The sequence below is a fragment of the Cryptotermes secundus genome, unplaced genomic scaffold, assembly GCF_002891405.2.
Source record: "Cryptotermes secundus unplaced genomic scaffold, Csec_1.0 scaffold605, whole genome shotgun sequence".
NCBI classification, from domain to species: Eukaryota; Metazoa; Arthropoda; class Insecta; order Blattodea; family Kalotermitidae; genus Cryptotermes; species Cryptotermes secundus.
In genome coordinates, this window is record NW_019722432.1 from 264,723 (window position 1) to 289,076 (window position 24,354).

At 37.2% G+C, this 24,354-nt stretch overlaps 1 protein-coding gene across 5 annotated transcripts in view; it reads right to left on the reverse strand.

Moving 5' to 3' along the window:
- Positions 1–24,354, reverse strand: part of LOC111861415 (RNA-binding protein Musashi homolog Rbp6) — a gene marked incomplete at its 5' end in the record, with an annotated part of 815,587 nt that overhangs the window by 60,937 nt on the left and 730,296 nt on the right. For all 5 annotated transcript variants that reach the window (XM_033750309.1, XM_033750308.1, XM_033750310.1 and 2 more), the window contains 2 exon segments: positions 15,011–15,094; positions 19,401–19,433. In XM_033750309.1, coding sequence (XP_033606200.1) covers positions 15,011–15,094; positions 19,401–19,433 — 117 coding nt within the window.

Genomic DNA, 24,354 nt, shown 5'->3' on the forward strand with positions numbered 1-24,354 from the left:
TTAATCCCCACACAGTCTGTAGGACTCCTTGGATGGGAGATCAGCCTTTTGTAAGGTCGCTAGGTACACACAGAACAACACAATGAATAAACCCGCACAGACATCCATGCCTTGAGTGGGATTCGAATCCACGACGCCAGTGTTCGTGCGGGCGAAGACGGTGCATGTCTTAGACGGCGCGGCCACTGTGATCGGCAATTCTTTGTATAACCAGAAGGTATAATAATATTCCCATAACATTTCTTAGTCACGATACAGGTTTGGCTGGAGCCGTTCAAATTATGTATATGACGGCTCACAAAAACAGGGGGCTCTGATATACAGGGATCTGTAGTCTACTGAGCATATTTCGAGCGCAGAGGCATGGTGGTAAAATGAGGGGTGTTCCGTTAAGGGTCTGAATATGACGCAAACGGACTAGCCTCTTTATAACATACTGAGCTCAATGCGAAGAACTGACAGGATGCTTATGCCGAGAAGATAACATAGCTCTACTATGTAAGTATTGTACTGCATACAGAGGTTGTCAAATAACACAGGGCAATGGGGAGCAGCGCACAGTAACGGTACATATACACACCCGCGGTCTCGAATGTTAAAGCAGGTAAACAGAGAGAACAAGGGATGTGGAAACTAATCCTAAAATCAGCACCCCACAGTTACACGGGGGTAACCAGTAGATAGAGACAGACACAGAGAGAGAAACTAGTATATTTAGCTAAATGCATATAAGAACTTGTCACGCTATTTAAACTCTTAGATATATGAATGATAACCATAAAACGTGCCGGTCACGGTAGCTGAGCGGTCTAAGGCATGCACTGTCTTCCTTCGCTCGGAAGCCGGGATTGTGGGTTCGAATCCCACTCAGGGTATGGATGTTTGTGTGCGTTTTTCTGTGTTTGTGTACAGGTGAGGCCTTGCGACGAGCTGATCACCCGGCCAAGGAGTCCTACCGAATGTCTAAGATCTAGTAAACCGAAGTGAAACGGAGAGTTTCATGGAGGTAGGCCTAGGCCCAAATGATGGCTGTAGCGCCAATGAAGAAACTAACATAAAACGTGGGACAAATTAATGTAAAATAAAATTTGTTCTGGTGTTGTTAAGACGTTTCACACTAATAATATTCCATATGTTTCCACTACAAATTTAGGAATATTATTCAGTACAAGCAGGTGTATATAGGAAATAGTACAATTTTATTTTCTTAAATAAGCAGTAAAAATGGGCAAATATTGCGATCGGGAGAAGAAATTCACCTCGGATTATGACGGATTTATAGGTTTTCAGCCCTCTGATATGATAAACTGGATTTTGCATTGCCGCCTGAATGTCTGTCTCTATACACTTGGATGTGCGCCTCCTTAGCACCTGAAAGTTTGGACGGATTTTACTTAAACTCGATATTTGGCAGTTTATCTGCCATAGGTCAATGCCCGTTGAATATAAATATTCAAACAAACAAAAAAACTCGGTGGCCTGTAGTCCGCAAACGAACTATACCGACCGAGCGACCGCCGCTCTTCGGCGAATTTAGTGAGAACTTTTGTGGAGAGAGGGTGTCGCGTGGCCAGCGCGACGGATCCCCCAAGGCCGTTAATCTCGGTCTTCTAGACCGAAACCGCCATTTCCTTTAAATAGCTCCTCAATTATCCTCACGAGGTTGAGTGGACCCCGTTCCAGACCCACTACTTCTCAGAAAATCTGGTACCGCCGGGAATTGAACCCGGTACCTCTGGATCTGTACACAGAAAATCCGACCACTAGACCATAGAGGCGGTCGTGTTTCCTCACACATTTCTGAAATAATTCCGTCGGGAAAACATACTCTATGAGCTGAAAGACTAAACACTCTCCCTTCTGGGTACAAGGCGCCAAATATGCCGACATATATCCTTCCAGAAATAAGTCACCATAATGAAAAACCAACGGAGTTGTTCAGAGATATGTAACTACTTATCGTCCATAAAGGACAAGACGCTGGGAATAATTCACGACAGGCTGAGATGAATATGGAGAGAATACCGTGAAACAGAAACACTGCTGATTAGTAAGTTAAATTTATTTGTTGGTCATGTGAAAACCGTCTATAGGAGGCATGGCACGACTGGTATGGGCAAGAAAAACATGTCCTTGAGGATTGTGCCGTATGGTCGGTATGATGGTAATTTACCAACGTTTTGAAGGAAAGTGATGCCTCTATCATCACTATTGTATTCTTCACATGGAGGCAAAAGGGTTCTCCGAAACAGTGATGCCTATCAGACTATATGGCGCAACATTCCAGAAGATTACCCACCGAGAGAACCTGAAGTCTCACAATAAATGGCCTTTTGTAGTAGAGTAAACGAGAGTAAAGGTGCTCAGGTGCGAAAGTGATGCGGAAGCAACCAACAAATCAGTTAATTCACTGGATAATTCTCACTTTATTCAAAATATTCTGAATGAGAAAAGAAAAAATTGTGCGTATTACATTCTGCATAATCTTACACGATAACTGGGTATTGAACTATGAAGTTCGTACCATACAAGCATGTGACACTGTTTAACTCCCTCTGCTGTTATTATTAAAGCTTGGGGACATGAGGCAGCGTAGTTGGTTGAGGCACTATGCTACAAGGACGAAGGTGGCAGGTTCAGTTCCCGATAAGGTCAATGGATTTTTTCAATATACCTAAACCTTTCAAACGCACTATGGCCATGGGGTCGACTCAGCCTCTGACAGAAATGAGTACCAGGAATCTTGCTGGGGGTAAAGGTATGTAAGGCTGACAACCTTACCGCCATCTGTGAGCCGACTCTCTAGAAAATGTGGTAGCCTCGACATCTCACACCACTATGCGTCTCCACGGCCTGTTACAGGGATAGCTTTACCTTCATTACATGGCCGCGCCATAGCTCAAGCGGTTAGCCGCTGGCTTCCCACCTCGGCGGACCGGATTCGATCTCGGGTCTGGTCAAGTGGGATTTTTGGTGGACAAAGTGGTGCTGAGGCAAATTTTCTCCGAGTATTTCGGTTTCCCCTGCCAATCTTCATTCCACAAATTGCTCCACAATCACCCTCACCTATCATCTGGGGCTGGTACAATAGGCCCGAAGTGGCCGCAGTACAAGGGACTTAGTCCCAACCCACCAGCAATAAAAAATGCCTTTATTATTATTATTATTATATAGGCCTAATTTAGGAGAGTCTAAAACATTCTGGTTTCGACAGACCGCACGTAGATTCGGAAGGACGTATTATCATTTTATAATATTTCTGTCTATAGTTTCATGTCTGAAAGAAAAATGCAACTACATTTCATGGTGAAATAATTCCATGTATACTTGAAATTCCAACAACATTCCATCAAAATATGAATATCACGATCACCTGTGTGTAAAATACCGACCATGTGTATAAAAAAGTAACAAAATATTGATGTAGTAATTAGTATCACAAGCACCATCACCAGGGTGATGATGCATAGCTCCATTTTTATATCGCGTGCTTGCATGATGGATGAGTCAGATGAAACGGTATGGCTTATGTCATGCACACAACGCCAAGGCGAAATATATTACGAACTTTGTAACAAGCAGAGACCTATGTTTCGAGTAGCGGCAAATTGTTGACTTCCAAGTAATGAAAATGTCGCCTGGAGCCACGCGGCAGGAACGCAGGGATTCAGCAGAGAGAACAAATCAAAGAGCAAAAGAGACTCGCAAAAGGCAAGCAGTGTTATGTGTGACATCTTTATTACAGTACAGAGGAGGACCACTGACCACATATGGTTTCACCAGCATTCTGGGGCCAGTGATCATCATCATTATCATCGTCATTAATTTAAAACAATAACTTGTAACAATGGCGGGAGGTACAGATGTAATTCACACGCGCACACATTTTTTTTGGTAACTTTTGTCTTTAGAGTTAATTGTTTTTATATTTTGTTGCACGCAAAGATAGTTAAGACTTATCATCTTCACATCTGATAACTCATTGCATACGATATGTTTTATGTATGATATAACGTGTATACAGTACCAGGTTAACAACACATTTACTCACACGTTCATACATGTTCTTTTTAAAATAGGACAGTCCGTTATTCTCATCGCTGTTTTGGCAAAATAATAATAATATATTATAAAATATGTTAAGAAATGAAAGTTCCACAAGAAAACACGTTCTCAGTCCCGTGTCTCACTTGCTTTGCGACACCAACAATGGCAACACCCACATACACACAACAAGCATCACCCCTCTTACACTTACCGACTCCAGACTGCTGCTGCCTGAGAAACACACTTGCTCTCGGTACACAAATGCAACAGATATATAAAATATTTCAGAGATCACTACCCCCTCGGAGTAGTTACCACACACTGAAAAGCCAGGCAAGATAGGTAGTGGAAATAAACATAGAAAGAACCAATATAGAAATATCTCAGATTGTCTCGGTATAGATATTTTGATGTTTCCCTGCGTGTGGCTATTTCGAAATAAGGGTTCACCTAGCTCGGACCACGATCACCGGGTTGCATCATTTCACAGTGAATGTAAACCTACATGGCAGTATTGGGGCGGGTCGCGTACTTCTGAACCACGAGTCTGTGAACTGCGCAAGAAACACACTGCCTGGCTCCCTGGCTAAATTCTGTGTTTACATATCAACACTTCAGAAATACTGTTTCAGCATATTATGTTCCTTAGATCTTACATAAGGCAGTATTGCGCAAACATTGCTAGTGATAATTCATGTCTAGAATCTGAGGCAGGAATCTCCCTATGTTCCTAGCCTCATATATAATCGAACGTATTCATGTTTGTACACATCACGTGTTTCTCCTAACCTTATACATCAACCAACTTGTTCATACCTTTGTCTCCTGTCCTTGCATATCATACAACGTGCAAAGGTACATCTCTGCTAACGATATATATTATTCAGCGTGTTTAGGCCCCTACCTCCTAACATTACAACCATTCAACATGTTCAGATCTGTCTCTCCTAACCTTACACAACAACCAACTTGTTCTCGCCTGTGTCTCCTGTCCTTGCATATCATACAACGTGCCCAGGTCTATCTCTTCTAACGTTATATATCATCAGCGTGTTCGGGCCTGTATCTCCTAACCTTACAACCATTCAACATGTTCAGATCTGTCTCTCCTGACCTTACACAACAACCAACTTGTTCACGCCTGTCTCTCCTGTCCTTGCATATCATACAACGTGCCCAGGTCTGTCTGTTCTAACGTTATATATCATCAGCGTGTTCGGGCCTGTATCTCCTAACCTTACAACAATTCAACATGTTCAGATCTGTCTCTCCTGACCTTACACAACACCCAGCGCCTTCAATAACGTTCCCTTTCATGGAATGATTATAAATTATTTGCAGAATTACATCCAGAATTGGAAATGTATATCTAATCGTGGTTAAGGTTTTCTTTCTCTGAGGAGGACTCGACTGTTTTATATTTTGATATAGTACACTACCTGTAAAACTATAGTAAACTGAACCCAATTTGACTTCCCTCCATACACTCTCATACCACAGAGTGCATGTTTATTGTAAGCACCGTGATGTGGATTACAGCACAGTGACAAACCGAATCTGTGGTTACTGTTCTGAAGACACGTGTGGACATGCGCAGTCGTGGCGAACGAATAAAATGAATGTCCGAACGCTTAATTAAGTGGCCCTCCAGGGCCTGAATGAGGTCCATAATACTTAAAGACTTCCTGTTTAATAAACTATACATTACTAGAGGGAAGGGGGTGCACCAAGTTCTGAAGACACAAAGAAGTGTAAGAACAGCTTCGGCCATTTCCAAGCACTAGAAAACTTCAAACCGAAGTCCTGACAAAAATGTAACTTATCAAGAGCACCATGGCGCAGGATGAAATTCGATTCTGTTAGGATCTAATAAAATTCAGTACTACTAAATTGAACATGATAAAAGCAGCAGTGAACAATACTACTTAATTTATGACAAATTCACGATGACACTAAGAGAAACCTTAACGACCACACCAGAAAGCTAAAAAAAAAAAAACTAAGGATATGTCATTAGGGCCATGCCATCTCCGTTACATGAGAATCAGGAAACAGTACAGCAATAAGCGATTACATTAGGTCGGCGAATTATATAAACGTTCTGCATTCACGAATGGACGTAATTAACTTGTCTCTCATTGCTTGTATTCATAATATCTCACGCAGGAACACATTGAAAAATTTCCCTCTAACCTTCGTACATATAACTTTATCTTATCCATCACAAATTATTACTGTAACGTTAAAATGAATATATAACAGTTCGTGACAGGATGAACACGGGCTGTACTACTTGTGTTCTGTATGTTCGTATTGAAGTGCAAGGGGAGACACTGTTTCCCCTTATTTTGAAACAACATTATTTGTTCGACAAGTTAAAATACCGACAATGTAGCCATCTTAGCAATAATGAAAGACATTAAGTTTCGATTAATTCAAATTAATTTATACAGTCAGCACAAAATCCCAAAATATTACCCATAGCGTAACTTGCATAAAATATTTTCCTATAATACCCTTCCTCCGTAAGTTCTATTTCTCAATGAAGACTGCTGTCTTCTGGATACCTCTGTATTATTCCGAGACAGCCCGACATTTCAGAGGAACATTGCTTCATCTTCATCCCTGAGGATGGAAGGGATTTTTGTCCATAAAGTTGGACTCTCGCCCAACCAAACGGCGTTAAAACGAACAAGACCGCTCTCTCCACAGTCGTTACCCTGAGATTCCCAAATGCAATGTTATTTTTTACGGTCTGCTCAAATATTTTGGTATTGAAAATGATGTACTAACACTGAAACTTGCAGCCCAATAGTAATGGTGTACTAACACTAAACCTTGCAGCCCAATAGTAATGACGTACTAACATTGAAACTTGCAGCCCAATAGTAATGGTGTATTAACACTGAAACTTGCAGCCCAATAGTAATGGTGTACTAACAATGAAACTTGCAGCCCAATAGTAATGGTGTACTAACACTGAAACTTGCAGCCCAACAGTAATGATGTACTAACATTGAACCTTGCAGCCCAATAGTAATGATGTACTAGCATTAATACTTGCATCCCAATAGTAATGGTGTACTAACAGTGAAACTTGCAGCCCAATAGTAATGGTGTACTAACAGTGAACCTTGCAGCCCAATAGTAATGATGTACTAACACTGAAACTTGCAGCCCAATAGTAATGGCGTACTAACACTGAAACTTGCAGCCCAAAAGTAGTGGTGTACTAACACTGAACCTTGCAACCGAATAGTAAATACTATTAATAAGTTAGTGTTGTCTTGACTGTGTATACATTAATTTAAACTAATCAAAACACACAACAGTTCCAATTTAATTCACATATACCAAAAATTTCTTCAATATTCTTGTGAAAGAAAAAATGCTTTAATAATATTTATTCCAGACTATACTAACATAAGATACTGGCTAAAAAAATGTAGTTTCAAAATAAAGAGGGATATTGAACCAATTAAGTTGCAACGGAATAAAAAGTGTTCATGTGCGAAGAGATATTCACGACTGTCCCACCATATTCAAGTTAACACATTCACCCAGAAGTATTCGGTTATCAGGAACAACCCCAACCACACCTGAGAAAAGAACAGAACAAAGAACGTCGTATCAACTGATAATGCTGAATTAACTAGTATGGTTCAATATCCGGATCTGCTTTCTTCAAACAAAACTAAATTCTTTGAACACATGCAACATCCTTCCTTTTCTCATCTTACAACTAATATTTATATGAACTTCAATGTTGTTGTAATAACTTTTCAAAATTAATTTAAATTAAATTAGAAGGTCGAAATGACTGTACACTAAAATCATATGCTACAAATGGGGGCTTAAAATGGGTGTAGTCAGGAAATGAATCCAAGTTACATAAACAGTCGACGCACCATCGACAAAACTAAAATAAGTTAATGAAGAGCGATTGGAGTTCCTCCATCGCATCATATATATATGGGTGAACGGCTGACACTACTTAAAATATATGTAAACATGCAGTTTCACATTATTTCTCGAGATAAAATCCACATAGAAGGAAAACATATCAGATACCAATATAAATTAACTTGATGCATTATGAAATAAACATGAATTGGTAAAAAAAAAAGAAAAAATGTATACGTATAAAACAAGCAATCTGTACATATGATGCTCCTCTATTATTTCTTCAGCGCTTCGCTGCTTTCTTTCATATGATATTTAATTGGTTATGGCCCTTCAATTCTATTTAATTTAGAGGTCAAAATTTGGAAAAGAAATTCAGTTGTCTGTGCTGAAGAACTGTACATAACCCTTAAATTTAGGTATCGAATATACAGAACGGACAGAAATTCGAGCCTCCAGACTTCACCATTCGACTTGTGGATGAATAATTAGATGAAAATGTCCATGACAACAGAGTGACCTAGGAATAATTTTCGCGCGAAAAGTGATCAAAATTGACAGCCATGAGATGCTGATCGGAATTTTACTGGGGACAATTTCAGGCTGAATGTACAAAACAAAATCGCAATATGGAGTGGGTAAGCGCGAATATCAGGAGCCTCTGTAGAGTATTTTTTTTCTCAGAGTGAAATAACTGTCATCAGACAAAAGAAGCCTGAAAACAATTAATGTAAAACAAGTAACATGACAACGATTTAAAAACGTATTTTGATACATTTTTCTTTAAAAAATATAACGAACATCCAAATAAAATCAAATTTACTTAATGACTACTTGTATGTTCGTAATGTGAAATCTTGGAACAGGGGTTTAACGAGGTATACAGAAGTACGGTACAAACAGCTACATGGATATGGTCTTTTAGAATATTATTTATGTACATATACACACATACACACAGAAACGAACACACAGAAACACAAATAGGCTGTTAGTTTCGCTATTAAGTTACGGATACTCGGAGATTATATGGACATCTAGCACACACAGGAGATACTAACAATTGTTGCTTTTCAATACACCGATATTAACGTTGCACGTGTTATTATGACACCAACTGTGTTCAGATCTACTTCATAACATGCGCTGCGCACCTAAATGTTACGACAACGTTGCAGACGATATATTTCTCAAAGCAAAGTTCCGAATGTAATTTCTTCATATATCATGCCTAATTAATTTTGTGATTCATTCTGCTGTTAAATAAAGGTGAGATGAGCTATCCAACAAAAGATTCTCGTACAAAAACATGTGCCATTTTCTTCGTGGAACATGAGTTCTGACCTATGAACATCCAAGACTCTCTTGTTCTCTAGCCTAGATAGGTATGCAAATTATCAATTCAATAAATATTAAATATTCAGCTGTCTGCTAAATAAGGTCGAATAATTGTCTTCTCCGTTTTTCGATGTATAGGAATCACCCTGGTTTTGCTGAAATTAACCAAGGCACAAAATTTACACGGCATTAAATATTTTAAAAATGTGCAAATGGAGAATAATTGATATGACTCATTTTTTTAAAAAAAGTGACAGATGACCCAGTTAAGGAAACAACACGGTAATAAATTTATTGCAGGAAATTGGACAAACCTGGCATTTTAAAAAATAAACAACATACTTATAGTAATTTTTCTGGTGTACATACGGAGAGAAATAGTGAAATTAACAACAGCGCAAATATAGAATATAATATCAGCATATGCATTACAGAAGCAACATTACCGAGTATAAAAGGCAGCGATATAGAAAGAGATTTTAGAAGAATATTGGCTTCCTCCAATTGAAGTTTAACTATCAGTAGGTGGAATCACCGTTTGAATAGTTTGTTTGCTAAAAAGCTACGTAAGGTACACACAAGCTTTACATTCGATTTTAAAATTAACATGGCACTTCATCATACATTTGAAATATGAGAAACTTTTGTACGACAAAATTGTAGTAATACATCTTAAATACGAAAATAATTGTAATTAAAAATTTCTTGATTTAACATAAATAAACAAAATAAAGAAAGTGTTACCGATTACTTTGATTCCTACTCATAAGGTTCCATATGTCATAAATTAACGTGAAATCGGATAACAGCAATATAGAATCGCGTAAATTCTGGATCTGTAAAAATTCTCACATATGGCTGTCAAGTTTAAAAGAACATCTTATAAATATGTAGCAGTTCTGTAATTAAAAATTTACGTACAAATTAAATGACGAAGTACGCAAACCCTAAACAAAAAAAAAAATAATAAGAAATTTCAATAAAATTAAATGAGTATAAGTTTTGATTCTGTATCATTATTATTATTATCATTAACGTGAATTCTTATAGTACGAGCTTTAACAGAACATCACAGCACACGAATAATACAAAGAAGGCAACAAAGCTCAAACGCGTTCCATTAAAATTAAAGTGCATTATCCAACACGGAAGGACTGTGCTGTAGAGGACGGGTCATGTAGTATTGATTGTGTGGGTAATGCGATAGAAATATATGAAACAAAAAATAATTTTACAAATGCACTGTCCCAACAGGGAAGCTGTAACCATGTTGGTGTTTCAGTTTCACAAAAATTCTTTACGTCTTCTGCAGATATTCTTATTATGTCGGATAAAACCATGTTCATTTTTCGCCCTCGAGAAAAAGATATCCATTAAAAATATATTAATACTCTTATTTTTATTCCAATTCGCGCAAAATATTCGAAAAACACAACCGATTCATATGAACCAACCAACAAGCAGCAAAAGTTAACAGTTAAAAACACTGGACGATATAAGCAACGGGTAAGTTAGTCTTCAAATGTTGTCAGACAAGCGGGCGTTTGTACCCAACAAGGGGAAGGGAGGGGAAGTTGCCTCCAGAACCAAGACGCGAGTTCTAGCACTGAAACAATGACTGAAAGGAAAGTTAAGCCCGAGCTTCCGCAAAGGTGATCTAACAGACAGTTTAGCCATTACAACATGTACTAGGCGACAGGCATACATTTTTTATGTAAGGGAGAAGTGAGTTTACATAAACACTAATTTCAAGTGATGTCTACTGCTGGCATACTCAGCTCTCACAGGTATAACACGTTCTAAGAGTTTATTTTATAACAGTGGTCCCAGAACTTCATTAATACATGCACCTTCTTCTAGAAATGTCGGATACATGGACATTTTCCTAATATCTTATTATATTGTCTGCACAAGAGAAATGATCTTTGCCTACCCACTTCATCTATCTCAAATCTCGGAACTAAAATGGTTATTCACTTTTCACAACGCATGTTCCTTCTGAAACGAAAGGAAGCCAATGTAACTGTGACTGGTTTGTTTATTTGAATGTATTTCACCCCTTCCAAGTTATGAATGAGATATTACACTTAAACACACCTAACATAGCTGCCAAACCAACTATTCTTGGTGAAAATATATTGCCATTTTCTCTGACAGTTCAAGGTATCAAACTTTGTCTCATGAGTGAAAACTGTATCAGAGTTACTATGGGCACATATAAACATTTTTTGCAAATAAAATATAGGACAAGGCGAGTAAAATTAATGATGCGTAAGATGTCCGGCAATATGCTTGCCTCTTTTTTAACCCATCTAGAAGAGTTCATGAGCTGAAGTCTGGTAACCACTTATAAAATCATTTACGAGTATTTATTTTTTTATACACATACCACAGTAACCAGAAAATCTACGTTATAGTTTCAAAACCCATACACTACTGTCACACTTGCTATGCACCGAGTTTATAACACACCTTTATTCAGAATATACTTATATTTCAAGGCGGGACCTCTGAATCCACTCGTTGCTTTAGCTCTGGTTGCTTGTCTGGAACCTCCCAATGAATTGTTATCGCCTTTATAGAATATTTATGGGCACAGAAGTTTTCGTGATTTGTAAACTTTACAAACGCATTCGAAAGTATGGAAAGCCTCAGTTTTTCCTTCAGGAACAAACAGCAGTTTCCCTCACAATGTTGCCAGATAACTTCTTTGAAATACAGCAGGATATAAGCATTTGATATAAACCTATTGTTGTCAATATGCTCACAGAGCATGCAACAAGAGAAAGACGAAACTGTCCTTTATCAATACTATACTTAGATGTATGACTCGAATTTGTGACGACTTTTAAATGCAATCAGGCTTCAAATTGGCCTGAAGCAACAGTACTTCAAACAAAAGTAACTTTAAATGTGTTTCTGACTATTGAAAAATATGCATGGAAACCATGCGCAGTTTCTAGAACTCTTAGATCTATCAGCTTAGGAATAGCTTGTGTTGTGTCGGTGCTGCACAGCTCCCGAGTAACAGTGTTACCAACCCTAGTGTGAAGTGGTGCCTTGATTAAGCTCATCATCTCATTGCTAAGATATTTTAATATTTAAATTTCCATGTCACATGAACTGTGTTCATGTTTGCCGAACTACTGAAACCTAACAGCATCAAAATGGGGAATATACTATAGATATTAATCCTCGGCGATTCTTTCTGTTGTTATGGAATTAGTAGATTCATATCTGACATCACTGAAAGCTGTCAGTTGAACAAACGCCGAATCAATCAATCAATCAATCCCCATTCACTTCTTCACAATATATTTCCTTAATATTCATTTTAAAATTGTATTCCTATGCGGATACTGTAAATTGTGTTGGTATGGGTTTTTTCAACACCAAAAGTTTTCACGTTTTCTTGTTTTACTCATGAATGTTGAACTCACTTTGTCAGTGCATTATTATATAATCAGACGATTAAATTCTCATTGCATTCATATGGAATTAAGATTCACGATAACAGAAACAAACAAGGATAATCTGAATTTGATTAATCAAGAAAACTTCCCTATGAATAATTCAATATGAAAATATCAGAGAATAAAGTTTCATACTTTAACTTGCGAAATGTGGTATTACTTACTGTGTTAAAACAATAAATCGATATGCAAGTGTGTGTGTGATGACAGCATATTAAAAAGAAGTTAAAAATGAGATGAAATGAATAATTAATAATGAAGTTTGCCACCACACATGGATAAATAATGACCCTCAAGATTTTCCCCCAGTAAGAGCCAAACACTTATTGACCCAAGGAGATACTTTGAGAAAAAAAAAAAAGGCTAAAACGTCGGAAGAGAAGAAGAAGAGAAGAGAAAGGCAGGTTCAGTTACATGTCTCTATTCTGAGGAGAGCAGAATGCAGACATTTTCCACTAATACACTGACAATGTTGTTATGCTGTACTGAAAGGTTATGCTGTGTTACTCAAAAGGAAAAACTCGGGGCTTCCCCATTCTCGAGATACTGATGCGGCATTGTTGTGCCTGTACGTACCTTATGAATTAAAGTGTACCCACGTTCACTCCTGCATATTTCTATCGTGAGATACAGAAACAAGAAGATCCTTGAAAACATCTATACTATAAACCTTTATGTATATAACATAATGATCTTTAAGCTGTGGGACGATATTCTACACGTGTTTGCATATCTATTTTATCCAAGTTTCGGGACTATGACGCGAAACTACTACGTCCACAGTGAAATATACAAAGATGGAACTCAAGAAGGGAAGAACTGTTACATCTGGCTCTGAAACGATTCCTACAGCCCTATATACTTCTAAACAGTGTAATGTATCATACTCCAAACACTAATGTACGAATACACCTATATATGGCTCCGTTATTCTATCCTATTTCTAATTTCAAAGACAGACTTATGACCCCAAATTACTGGTAATCTTAACAATTAATTATGTTTCATATCCACATTATAATTTGGCATAAAGACGTTTATCAAACATGTTATTACCTGTACAAGACTGCCACAATTTTTAAACTATAGACGTGTTAGCAGCTGATCTATGTAATAAATAACTAAGAATTTCTGAACTAAAAATCACATAATATAATTTTTGATTCACTACAACTCATGCATTCAGTGATCTCTGGAAGCTTTACATGAAGCGTATTGTTCCAGCTAAACTCTGTCCGTTAAATTGTTGAAACTTATTAAAATATACGAGCATTAAAGAGTTCTCTGTCCATGCGTGTTTCCGTAGTCGTCAAAAATACTTTACTCTTCATAGAGAGGCTGTTTCAGAATCTTTGAATGTAGCATATACGTGTATATCAGTCAAACAATTTTCTTTGTACGTATTTTCAAAGTAAATATTTCATACGTAGGATAAATAATATATTTAAATAATGAAAGCAATCCCTGATAAATGTAAGGATTCTAAATTTCTATGTCACTAACAGCAGAAATAAAATTAGTTTTAATGAAGTCATTATTGTAAAGAAACGTGGAGTTCAAAGGGCGTCTATGTACATCTATGTGAGTCGTACTGCTTGCATTTTTTTTTCTGCGGCGACGATCTCAGCTAAACAGGATAAATATTATTATTATTGAAGAGAACACAAATTCAAGATGTATGAACCTGTTGGAAGAAATGTTTTTACTTGCATTAGTATTATTCTGAAGAAGGAACTGATGTTCAGGAATTCCATTGGTTTACGTATATAACTGCAAATACAATCAAAGAATTTGGAGTAAAAAGGATGCTGTTCCAGAAAAGATATTAACACTCTTTCTGGTTTCATTTGATTTAGGATACCAGGATGAAACTAATACAAATATAATAAATAATTGATATAAAACGTTATCTCGATTTTTTAACACATATTTGCATAAATCAATTTTCACTTGCCATCCGGACGTTTATATAAAATGCAGCTACATCCTTTTACCACCAATGCCTCGAATGCGTTCTATATACACAGACTACAGAGTAAGACCTATTGCGGCAGTCTCGTACGGCTGGGTTACGGGGAAGAAGTGTTAGTAAGAATGCGACAAGGGAGCCAGCAGCGCGGTTCACAGAGGCATGGCATGCACACTGCCTGCGGCAGCGGCGGCCGCAGCGCTGTACACACCGAGATGCTCGAGCGGGTACGGCAGTAAGGTCAGAGGGTGGTGGTGATGCAAGCTCGCCAAGTGATTACCTGTGGGATATGGAAGTCCGAAGCTAGGGTAGCCCGAGTAACCACGACCAGCCGCATAGGCGGCGTACGCGGCTGCGGGGAAACCTGCGCAACAAAGCACATAAAGTCATTAGTTGCTGTCCATTAATATACAAAATACACACTGAGCCTCATGGCGGAACTCCATTTAACATGTCAGCAGTTCATTAAGTGAATATCTCAAGGTTTGTGACAGAGGCACGTAATGTCTGCTTCAGACACGATCAATTTGGTTATAAGCTATATATTGTGGCATTCTTATATATGCATTACATTCTCTATTTATCTTGCTTCTGGAATATATTATCATTTCTCATTCTTTCACGTTACAGCTTATTTTGATATGTTATTATCTGGGGTTAGTGCCTTGTTGTTTATTTCTAGACCTAGTTATAATGTCTGTTCACTATAACTTCATATAATTCCAACATAATCAGTAAAATATATTAATGTTTCGAATATTCTCAGGTACACCCCTTCGCTGTCATAAATATTTGATATGTTTCAACTAGGCTAATTTCTCACCCATATTAAGTTATCTAAATAAGTCAAGTTTTTGCAAAATATTAAATAGAGTTCCGTCACAAAACTTCAAACATCTGGAACATAATGAAAACAGAAACCATGTAAAAACTTACAAGTCATTATTCTTTGATCTGGACTGAGACCACAAGCAACCTATGGCCATTGTTTCAACAATATTATTTGGATACCTTCGTGTGAAAGTAAAGATTCTTTATAACATTTTAACTTAAAATAAGTGAGATTTAAGGAGGAAACATGTTCCGTTATTAAACAATTTTTTTATTGGGACAAAAGGACTGTAAAGTATAATGAGTTTAAATGTAATACAGTATGGCTTAAAATACTGTAAATGAAAGAAACCTATCACATATTGTAATAACAATTCAATTCAATTCAATTCATGTTTATTTACGTGCAATAACTTAACAGCACAGTGGCCAATTATAATAATAATAACAATACAACAAGGTTAAATGTTTGTGTAAAATGAAATTACGTATAATTCAAAGAGAAACTTATACAAACTAAAATAAACCCATCATTTTTCCAACTTAATGAATTCTCTTGCTTTTGAATAAGGGACGCCGTTGTTTATTCTGTAGTGACTGAGACAGAACATCAGTATTGTCGCCGAACATTTACTAGAAATTTGAAGGTGGAAAATGTAATACCAGGACTAACTACTCGCATATTCCCAAAAGAGACAATATTGTTGGGAACTATCATTCATTTAGCACATTTGTGAATAGACAGGAACATTCATTTCATATAGTTCTTACTGTCAAGTGCCCTCTATGTAATTCAGGTGGCTCCATACACTGACATACGTCGTATTTCTGAAGTCAGTAGTTCTTAAACTTTCCGGTGTACAGAAAAGGGTACCTCAGTGGAATACCAGATCCGTGAGAACTGAGGCTGCGCAGTGTTGAGTATCAAGATTACTATCTTCTGAGATGTGACGCCATGTAGTTTGGTAGAGGAATCTGCTGCCTCCCTCTTCAGAAAAGAAGAGATTCTTCTGCTCTGAAGACGAAAGTAGCGGGTTTCTCCGAAACATTCGTACCTATGTAACAAACTAATCGTTACTATGACGTCATCGATTATAAGATGCACGTCTGATTTGGCAACAGCTTTTTGCGGATATATATATTATAAAGGAAATATCAAGACTAAAATCTTCTCTGCATTAAAAAACACATATCAATAAAAAACTGAAAATTTAAACCAAACAAATTATCTATTCGCAGTCTTCTTCACTTCTGCATCCAGTCTAAAACCTTGGGCTGACAGATTCTTCAAAGTCGCTTTCTAAACCAGGGCAGTTAAAATTAGAACTGTCTCATAAGACATATTCTGTGCTATAAAGTGCAGCTACGAGTATACTGCAACATTTCTTGAACTGCTGTTCACTGTTTCCCTTCTTAATTTCTTCCAAGCAGCCGCGAGCCATTAAGCAATTTTTGAAGCAGATGCCCTCCTCATCTTACCAGATGGCGTTAGTGGAAGGTTTTCAGAGAACAACCAAGCCTCGTTTCCATTTATTAAACAATCTTTAAATGGTACATTAACTGAAATATTGCGAGGTTGAAGTTGGCTGGTCACGCAACAAGGAATCACAACTAAGACACACTTCTTCCTCTCAAGTTTAACCTTCAGTTCTTCAGATAAGTGTCCTAGAGAGGCGTCCAGGGTTAAATAAAGCTCTATGGCGTCTTTGCCAAATGTTTTTCGTCCAATCTTCTATCAAATTAGCTGTAATCCATTCATTTTATGTATGCATAATAATGTTTTAGGAAGCACCTCATTCTTACGTATTGTTTTGCGACTGAGAATACCATAAGGCAGTATTTTATGGCCATCTGAAACTATGCACAGCATCGCCGTTACACGCTGCTTTCCCTATCCTGTGAATCTAAGTTGAACTTATTTTACACTTTTAGGATCAACAGTAAAATTTCGAGGAATATTAAAATATAATACAGAGCCGTGCCTCGTCTGCAATATTTCTTCTTTAATTAAATAATATATCGTTTGAAGTTTAGCAGTTTCTCTTTATAGATAGTTGGAATTTTTTGACAGATCGATGTTCGATGCCTGAGTGATAGTCCTTCAGGTGGCATGAATCTGTCACACTCCCTTCGTCCAGCTTTAGAATTTATTCCGAGTGGTTTGGTAGTTTCTGTTGCCTTTACTTGCATAGTATGCTGCGTACTAGGCATCCCCTTTGCACGCGTCTCGTTGAATAAATGGAGGACTGCCACGTCCGCATCGAGGTCTTCCTACATTCCTCGGCCCTGCGAAGCTACTTGGTGGTTACTTCGCACGAAAGTATGGAAGCGTGGTTATTCTTCCGAAGATGAGACTTTGTTTCATTTATTGTAAATTTATGTTCTGCCGCTCTACTCCCGTGTTCTGCTCTAACAGGCCGTGAAGGCCCATAGGGTTGTGAGACGCCAAGGCTCCTACGTTTTGTGTAGACAATCTGCTCACAGATGGCGGTAATGTTGTCAGTCTTATGCAGTGACCACCCTTTACTTTTTATTTTAATTTCGCTTCACAATGGAACGCTTTCGAAGGCACTGTAAAGTGTCAATAACCCATAGCTTTAAGGGCTTGCAATTTCATGTAAAAATTAAAATACATCCACACGTATCCAGTAACAACTGAGACGATAACCAAATGCTAAACGAAGCTAACGATAACAATTATTACTGAAACTGCTTTGTATTTTAAGCCTCCACCTCCCCATCAGGAGTTATATGCATTGCAACAAGTAACGACATTTTAAAGAATTGAAATACATAGAAATTTTTCAAAATCGTCTCTGTTGCTATTTTCGTGTGTACTGTCCCATGACTAGTGCTTTGGGCATGAAGATTTTCCTTGAGTTTTAGTCATATAACATAATTTTTCTACATCGATTCTTAGACGCTCCCCAATGTAAGACGCATACCGATTTCATAAATTTTAATATATGAAAATGCGTCTTAGGATCTAGGAAATATGGCAGATGGCGTCGCAGACCAGAAGATAGTAATCTCGGTAACTCTTTAGAATTGTGCAGCTCAAATAACAGTGAACAGTGGCTAATTTTCTTAACATTATTCAGCCTTGCTTGGTTTAGATATAATGTCTTTTGCTACTATGATGTATGGAGATAGAAACTTGGATCCAACACAGTAGGTTTTTTACCTGAGGACGGAGAAAAAGTCATCTGTGAAACGTTGTTTTAAATGAAAAACAGGGAGATATATAACGGCTGGAAACTCGACCATAATATTAATATGTACAGTCGCCAAAATTCTGTCAAAAAATTAACAGATTTTTCCCGAATAGTTTCCCTATGATTTCAGAGTTCTGTTAATCCTGACATAAATTCTATGATTTTTGAACTGCGTTTTACCTGGATGAATGTTAGCCAATGGCGTAGTCTCCACAATGTCGAAAATCACCAACACCTATGTCCTGCCTTGAATTCGAAACCGTGACCGCAGCAGTTGCTCTGTGTAAGACCATGCACGACATAATCTGCTCTGCCAATAGGACCGGCAAAGAGGAATTTATAATGAACTACACTTCAGCTCCATTACCAAGTAGGATACCCAAATTTGTATAGCCGAACAACACAAGTTTAAATTAAAATATGTTGTAATGTTAAATTAATATTTGTGTCGAAAATAAATAAAATGAATTAATCTTGATATAAGCGTTAAGAACTCTGAAATACAATCATTTTATTCTACACAGCGAATAAATCTGTTTACGTTTTAAAGCTAAAACGTTAACAGCCTAAGCAAAGAAATGTTAATTGAAATATACTAGCACAAATAATACAAATTGTACGTACCGTCAGGTAAGGCCCCAAGCGACCACATAAAATCTAGAAATGTGGAGAAAAAGAACAAAATATTAGAACATTCTGTTCAAAGCATGTAAACTCCATGGGGGAAAAAAAAGAACATGAGAGAGAGGGTGTATTTAATTAACACGTCCCGTATCAAGGGAGATGAACGTGTGGATTAATAGATTTTAATATTTATAGGGTAGGGCATGATATTCAGACATGAATGAAAATAAATCAGGAAATCAAGAAATGAGAGCGAATGATTTACTAATACGTTTTTGACCAACTAAACACTTACAAAAGAAGATATGGGCGAATTGTTAGCATCCATGAAATTTCATAACAGCTATTGTGATGATCTACCGTTCTACTGCATCTAATCTAGAGGCTGCACTGGAAGCACAGACAAAAGTTGCAGTACACTCCCGATTATCCGAGATAAGTGGGGGCACAAGCAAAGATAATCCAACAATACATTTGAAACCCACATAACACGTTATTTAGGATGTACGAAATTGTCGGAATCATAATTGTGCACAACCTTACATACAGCAGTGAGAAAGAAAGTGATTCTGTCACTCCTCTGCTTTGCTGATGAAGCTGTTCACAGGTTCATAGATGAAGCAATCAACATTATGGATTGTTTACACAGTTCATGTGACGGATATCAGACAAATGGAAACTTGATCCTCAATTACTCGTGTGTAGGAGTATGCGCGGTTTTACAAGACTTGCAAAACCACGTGATCTTTAGTGAATTATCACTTCAATCAGTTAAAAGACTCAGTAGACGGATGATAATCGGGAACCTGCTGCAACCTGGTAAGTATACAGGCCTAAGCTTACTGATGAGGTATGAGTAATATGACATGAAGTACGTGTATACCGGAAATCTCACAGCTGCTGAGCACATTTGCTTGGCGAGATAAAAAAAAAAACAGAGGGAAAGGGGAAATACTACGCTAATCTGAGATATTTCTAGCAGAGGGTTTCATGGTCCAATTAAGGGACGCTGTGACGAGAATATGTGGCTATTTTGGGCAGAAGACACCAGCTGGACACTGAACGGGAAAGAGATTGACATCAGCAAATATATCTTGAGTACAGTCAGTCTGTTTCGCCTCCATGTCGGTTTCAGAGGCTCAACTTCGACGATATGAACAGTCGAACCAGAAACATTTTAAACTTACAGCCTTCATTAGTCAGCCCAGGATACACCTTCACTTTGAATGATGGGTTCTTGTCGCTGCACACCCACAGAAGAGAAGCACGTGCCAAGCTTGAGAAATTCGCAGCCAAATCACAGATTGCCAACAAACGCCACAACACGCACGCAGCTATCCTGTCCTTGCTGACAGCTCGTTATCTATATCTATGTTTATCTATGTTTCATTTCCATTCTTGATCATTTGTCTTATAACTTTCCTTTTTTTCAAATCTGGGAATCAAAATATGTTTCAGCAAAACATAAGTAAAATTGAGCTCTGTAAACTGATATTAGTGGACAGTTTCTTTTTGGAAGAACTATACNTTCCAAATCTGGGAATCAAAATATGTTTCAGCAAAACATATAGTAAAATTGAGCTCTGTAAACTGATATTAGTGGACAGTTTCTTTTTGGAAGAACTAGACACACAGTTTACCAATGAATTACGACTGGGAGCCTAGCAGCTGTCATTAAATCTCGAGCCCTGTGCCTTAGCAGACGCTATATTTCAATACATTGAATTCGGTTCTGCCTTCCTTTGCCCAAACATGCATTCCAATAAATATGAAGATCCACTCTTCCCAGCAGTGAACAAAGCAGCAGAAACTAGGGGACAACTGTCAGGAATCATGGACGATGCTGAAGGAAACTGTTGTAAACATATTAAAATGAAACGTGGTCTAGTCTTCTTGGCAGAATTTCATCTTGGGAGATGGTTGCCGCAACTGCAGAAGGGAGAATGCCCAGTGGATCCGTCCGTCTGAGGATACATTCGTACTTGGCCTGCCTACACAACTAGGAGTAACAGTACACCACTGCGAACTATAGGAGATGTGAATGATTTATGGAGACACTACTTGGGTCACTACTTGGACTACATTTCTAGCCGGGTGGATCACTATGGAGTTCTAATCTAAGGCAACTAAATACTACAATGTGTTTCAAAAGTACAACAAATTATGTATGAGGTTTTCACAAACGTTATTTTTATTCTATGTAATATTTATACAAATAGAAATCGTACTAATTCTAACAACACAGAACAATAATTTCTTTCTGTTTTTTTACTTAGATAGAACCTCAATGTGGCCCTTTTTAATGTTAATATATAATTAATGAGTTAATTTTCTTTTCCAAACATACAACACGTTCAATGACACGAAACGTTATATGAAAGGCTTATTTCTGCCAATCAGTTAACATTAAATTTGCAATAATTTACAACAAATGACGTTAAAACCATCATATAAACACAGAAAGAAAACACACGTTAGCAAGTCATCTAACTATACACTTGATTTTAATAATATATAATATGTATATAACATTGTAAACGTTAAAACAGCTATTACAACTAACACCACTAGTTAAGTACAGTAAATACTCCAAGTAAAATACATCCTTCACCCACGAAGAAGACAGGCAGCTGGAGGGAACGGACACTTGTTAAAATATAAGTCATCAAAATGCATTAATAATATCATTAGGAAAAATTGTATAAAATAAATACTTCATCTCTCTTTGAACAAGTAAAAAATCTACTTACTAAAAAGTATTATTATTATCTAATAAGACTAAAAAATGAGCCCATAAATGTTATTATACACTGCACAGAAGGTGTAGGCGAATAGTGCTACACCTCCTTAAAACAGGACCCTTAACTACAAATAAACTATCTATTTCTAACATAAACTAATATAATTATTCTACATTTCATAATGTTATTGTGATATGCTTCTTGTCTCATCTTGATAACGGTATTATTTTTTTCTCTCAAAGAGACACACTAGAATAAGTACAAGCTCTAAGCTGTGATGTATGTTATGAAGCTAGAATATCTACTCGCGCCAACCACTACTGGAGTAAACTCAACATCTAAGTACCGGATCGCAGCTACTTCACCTGACTTACTGTGAAATAAAAATGGCGCGTCGTCGTCCTCTCTGCGCCCTCCTGTGCACAAACCTGGAACCGACAAGGGGCATCCCCCACCTTCCCTTTTGAAGAATTTTAGTTTCAATTCTAGGGTTTGAAACACTGTCACCACACCTTTAGACAACACTGTCTCTACAATGTTACAATTTATATCATATAGACAATTATGAAATTTCATGAGTGTTTAATTGAAACTCATATATTTACAGTTAAATAAATTAGATGTAAATATTGGAATATCAGTATTTTTAATCTGGTTCATACTGAATTAAGGTGAAAGTTTGAACACTGTAGCGTTTGGACATGAATATCGATTTCATGAACGTTGATTAGAATAAATTTTCTATTTTGCAAAAATAGCTTTTAATTTTATTTTTCACTACTACCTGGCAGTTTGCAAATGTTTAATTCGAGTGCTATGAGATAGTATTTCGCAGACTGAACACAGTTTTCACTTTCACCTTACCTCACTTTAATACACCAGACATTAATAAAAAACTGTTACTTTTCAAGCTAGTGTATCATAGAAAGACACAAAAAGGAACATGATAATACTGATAAGATATTAAGTATTTTACATACAGAGTAGTGTACACTGCTTTTTTTTTTTGCAGATAATGGAAATACCAAACATCTACACATAGGCGATATAGTTTCATGATATCCTCATATATATTTCTATATGCTCTGTCGTATAATATAAGCTTCAGGAGCTGAACCTACGCAAAAAAATTAAACATCTCCACGAGATCATACAAATTTACAATTTGGAATATCCATAACGTTATAACGTAAGAGAAGAGACATTGATAAACCTAAACGTTTGTGACAATAAGAAATGTGTTACCACCACTTGCTATATAAACACTTGCTATGATTTAAGGAATAGTGTCCAACTTCCTTGGTTTTGTTCAGAATCATGACAGCAACCCACGACCTTCATTAAAAGTATAATGGTTAAACTGAAGCACTTTGCTTGCCAGGTATCTGGTTTTACTACTGAGCATCATGGTCGCGAAATGCAGTCGATCTTTTGAACTGTTTCAAAGTCGTCCACGGAAGGCGACACAGCGTAAGGGCGGTGCAAGCTGTGGTATGGGGGCTACGATATAATTATGATTAACCTGCTAAAAATTCTAAATTTTAAATATATTCTTTAAATTATAAGGCGGAAATTGACTAATATATATATACGTGTATATATACCCCCACTACTCCACTACTACTAAAACCCATTAAAAGTGATTCGACTACCAAATTTAATGCCATCATAATTTGATATCACTTTGAAGTCTTGTGTGCTCACTCCCTTCCCAATCTATACAGGCCTGGTTCTACCACAGTATAATAATGACAAATTTTATTACAAATCACTTTATAAAAATAATGATGTGCTTATGTAAGCTATGAGCGTATATTCTAATAATCTCCTTCTACTTTCCTATATAATACGTTTCGTTGATTGTGTCATAGGTCTCAAAATTGTATATAATTATCAACGATATTTTTTTGGAGATGCACACAAAACTAGGTACATAAGATGCTTCGAGTGCGTACTTCGCTCCACAGAAGACGTTCTGTAGTACGTTCTGTTGCAGACTATGCAGACTGCGTAAACATCTCGATATGTTGCAGATAGAACATGCCATGTTGACCTCACAATAATTGTCATAAACATGTAGTCTCCTTTTACGATAAAATTTCTTATTTTCAGGATAGATTCTAGTACATTATACTCGGTACCAAGATAATATCGAAAATCTCACAGCAAAGAACCGTTTACGACGTACGATGTCACGTTAGAACCAACAGCTC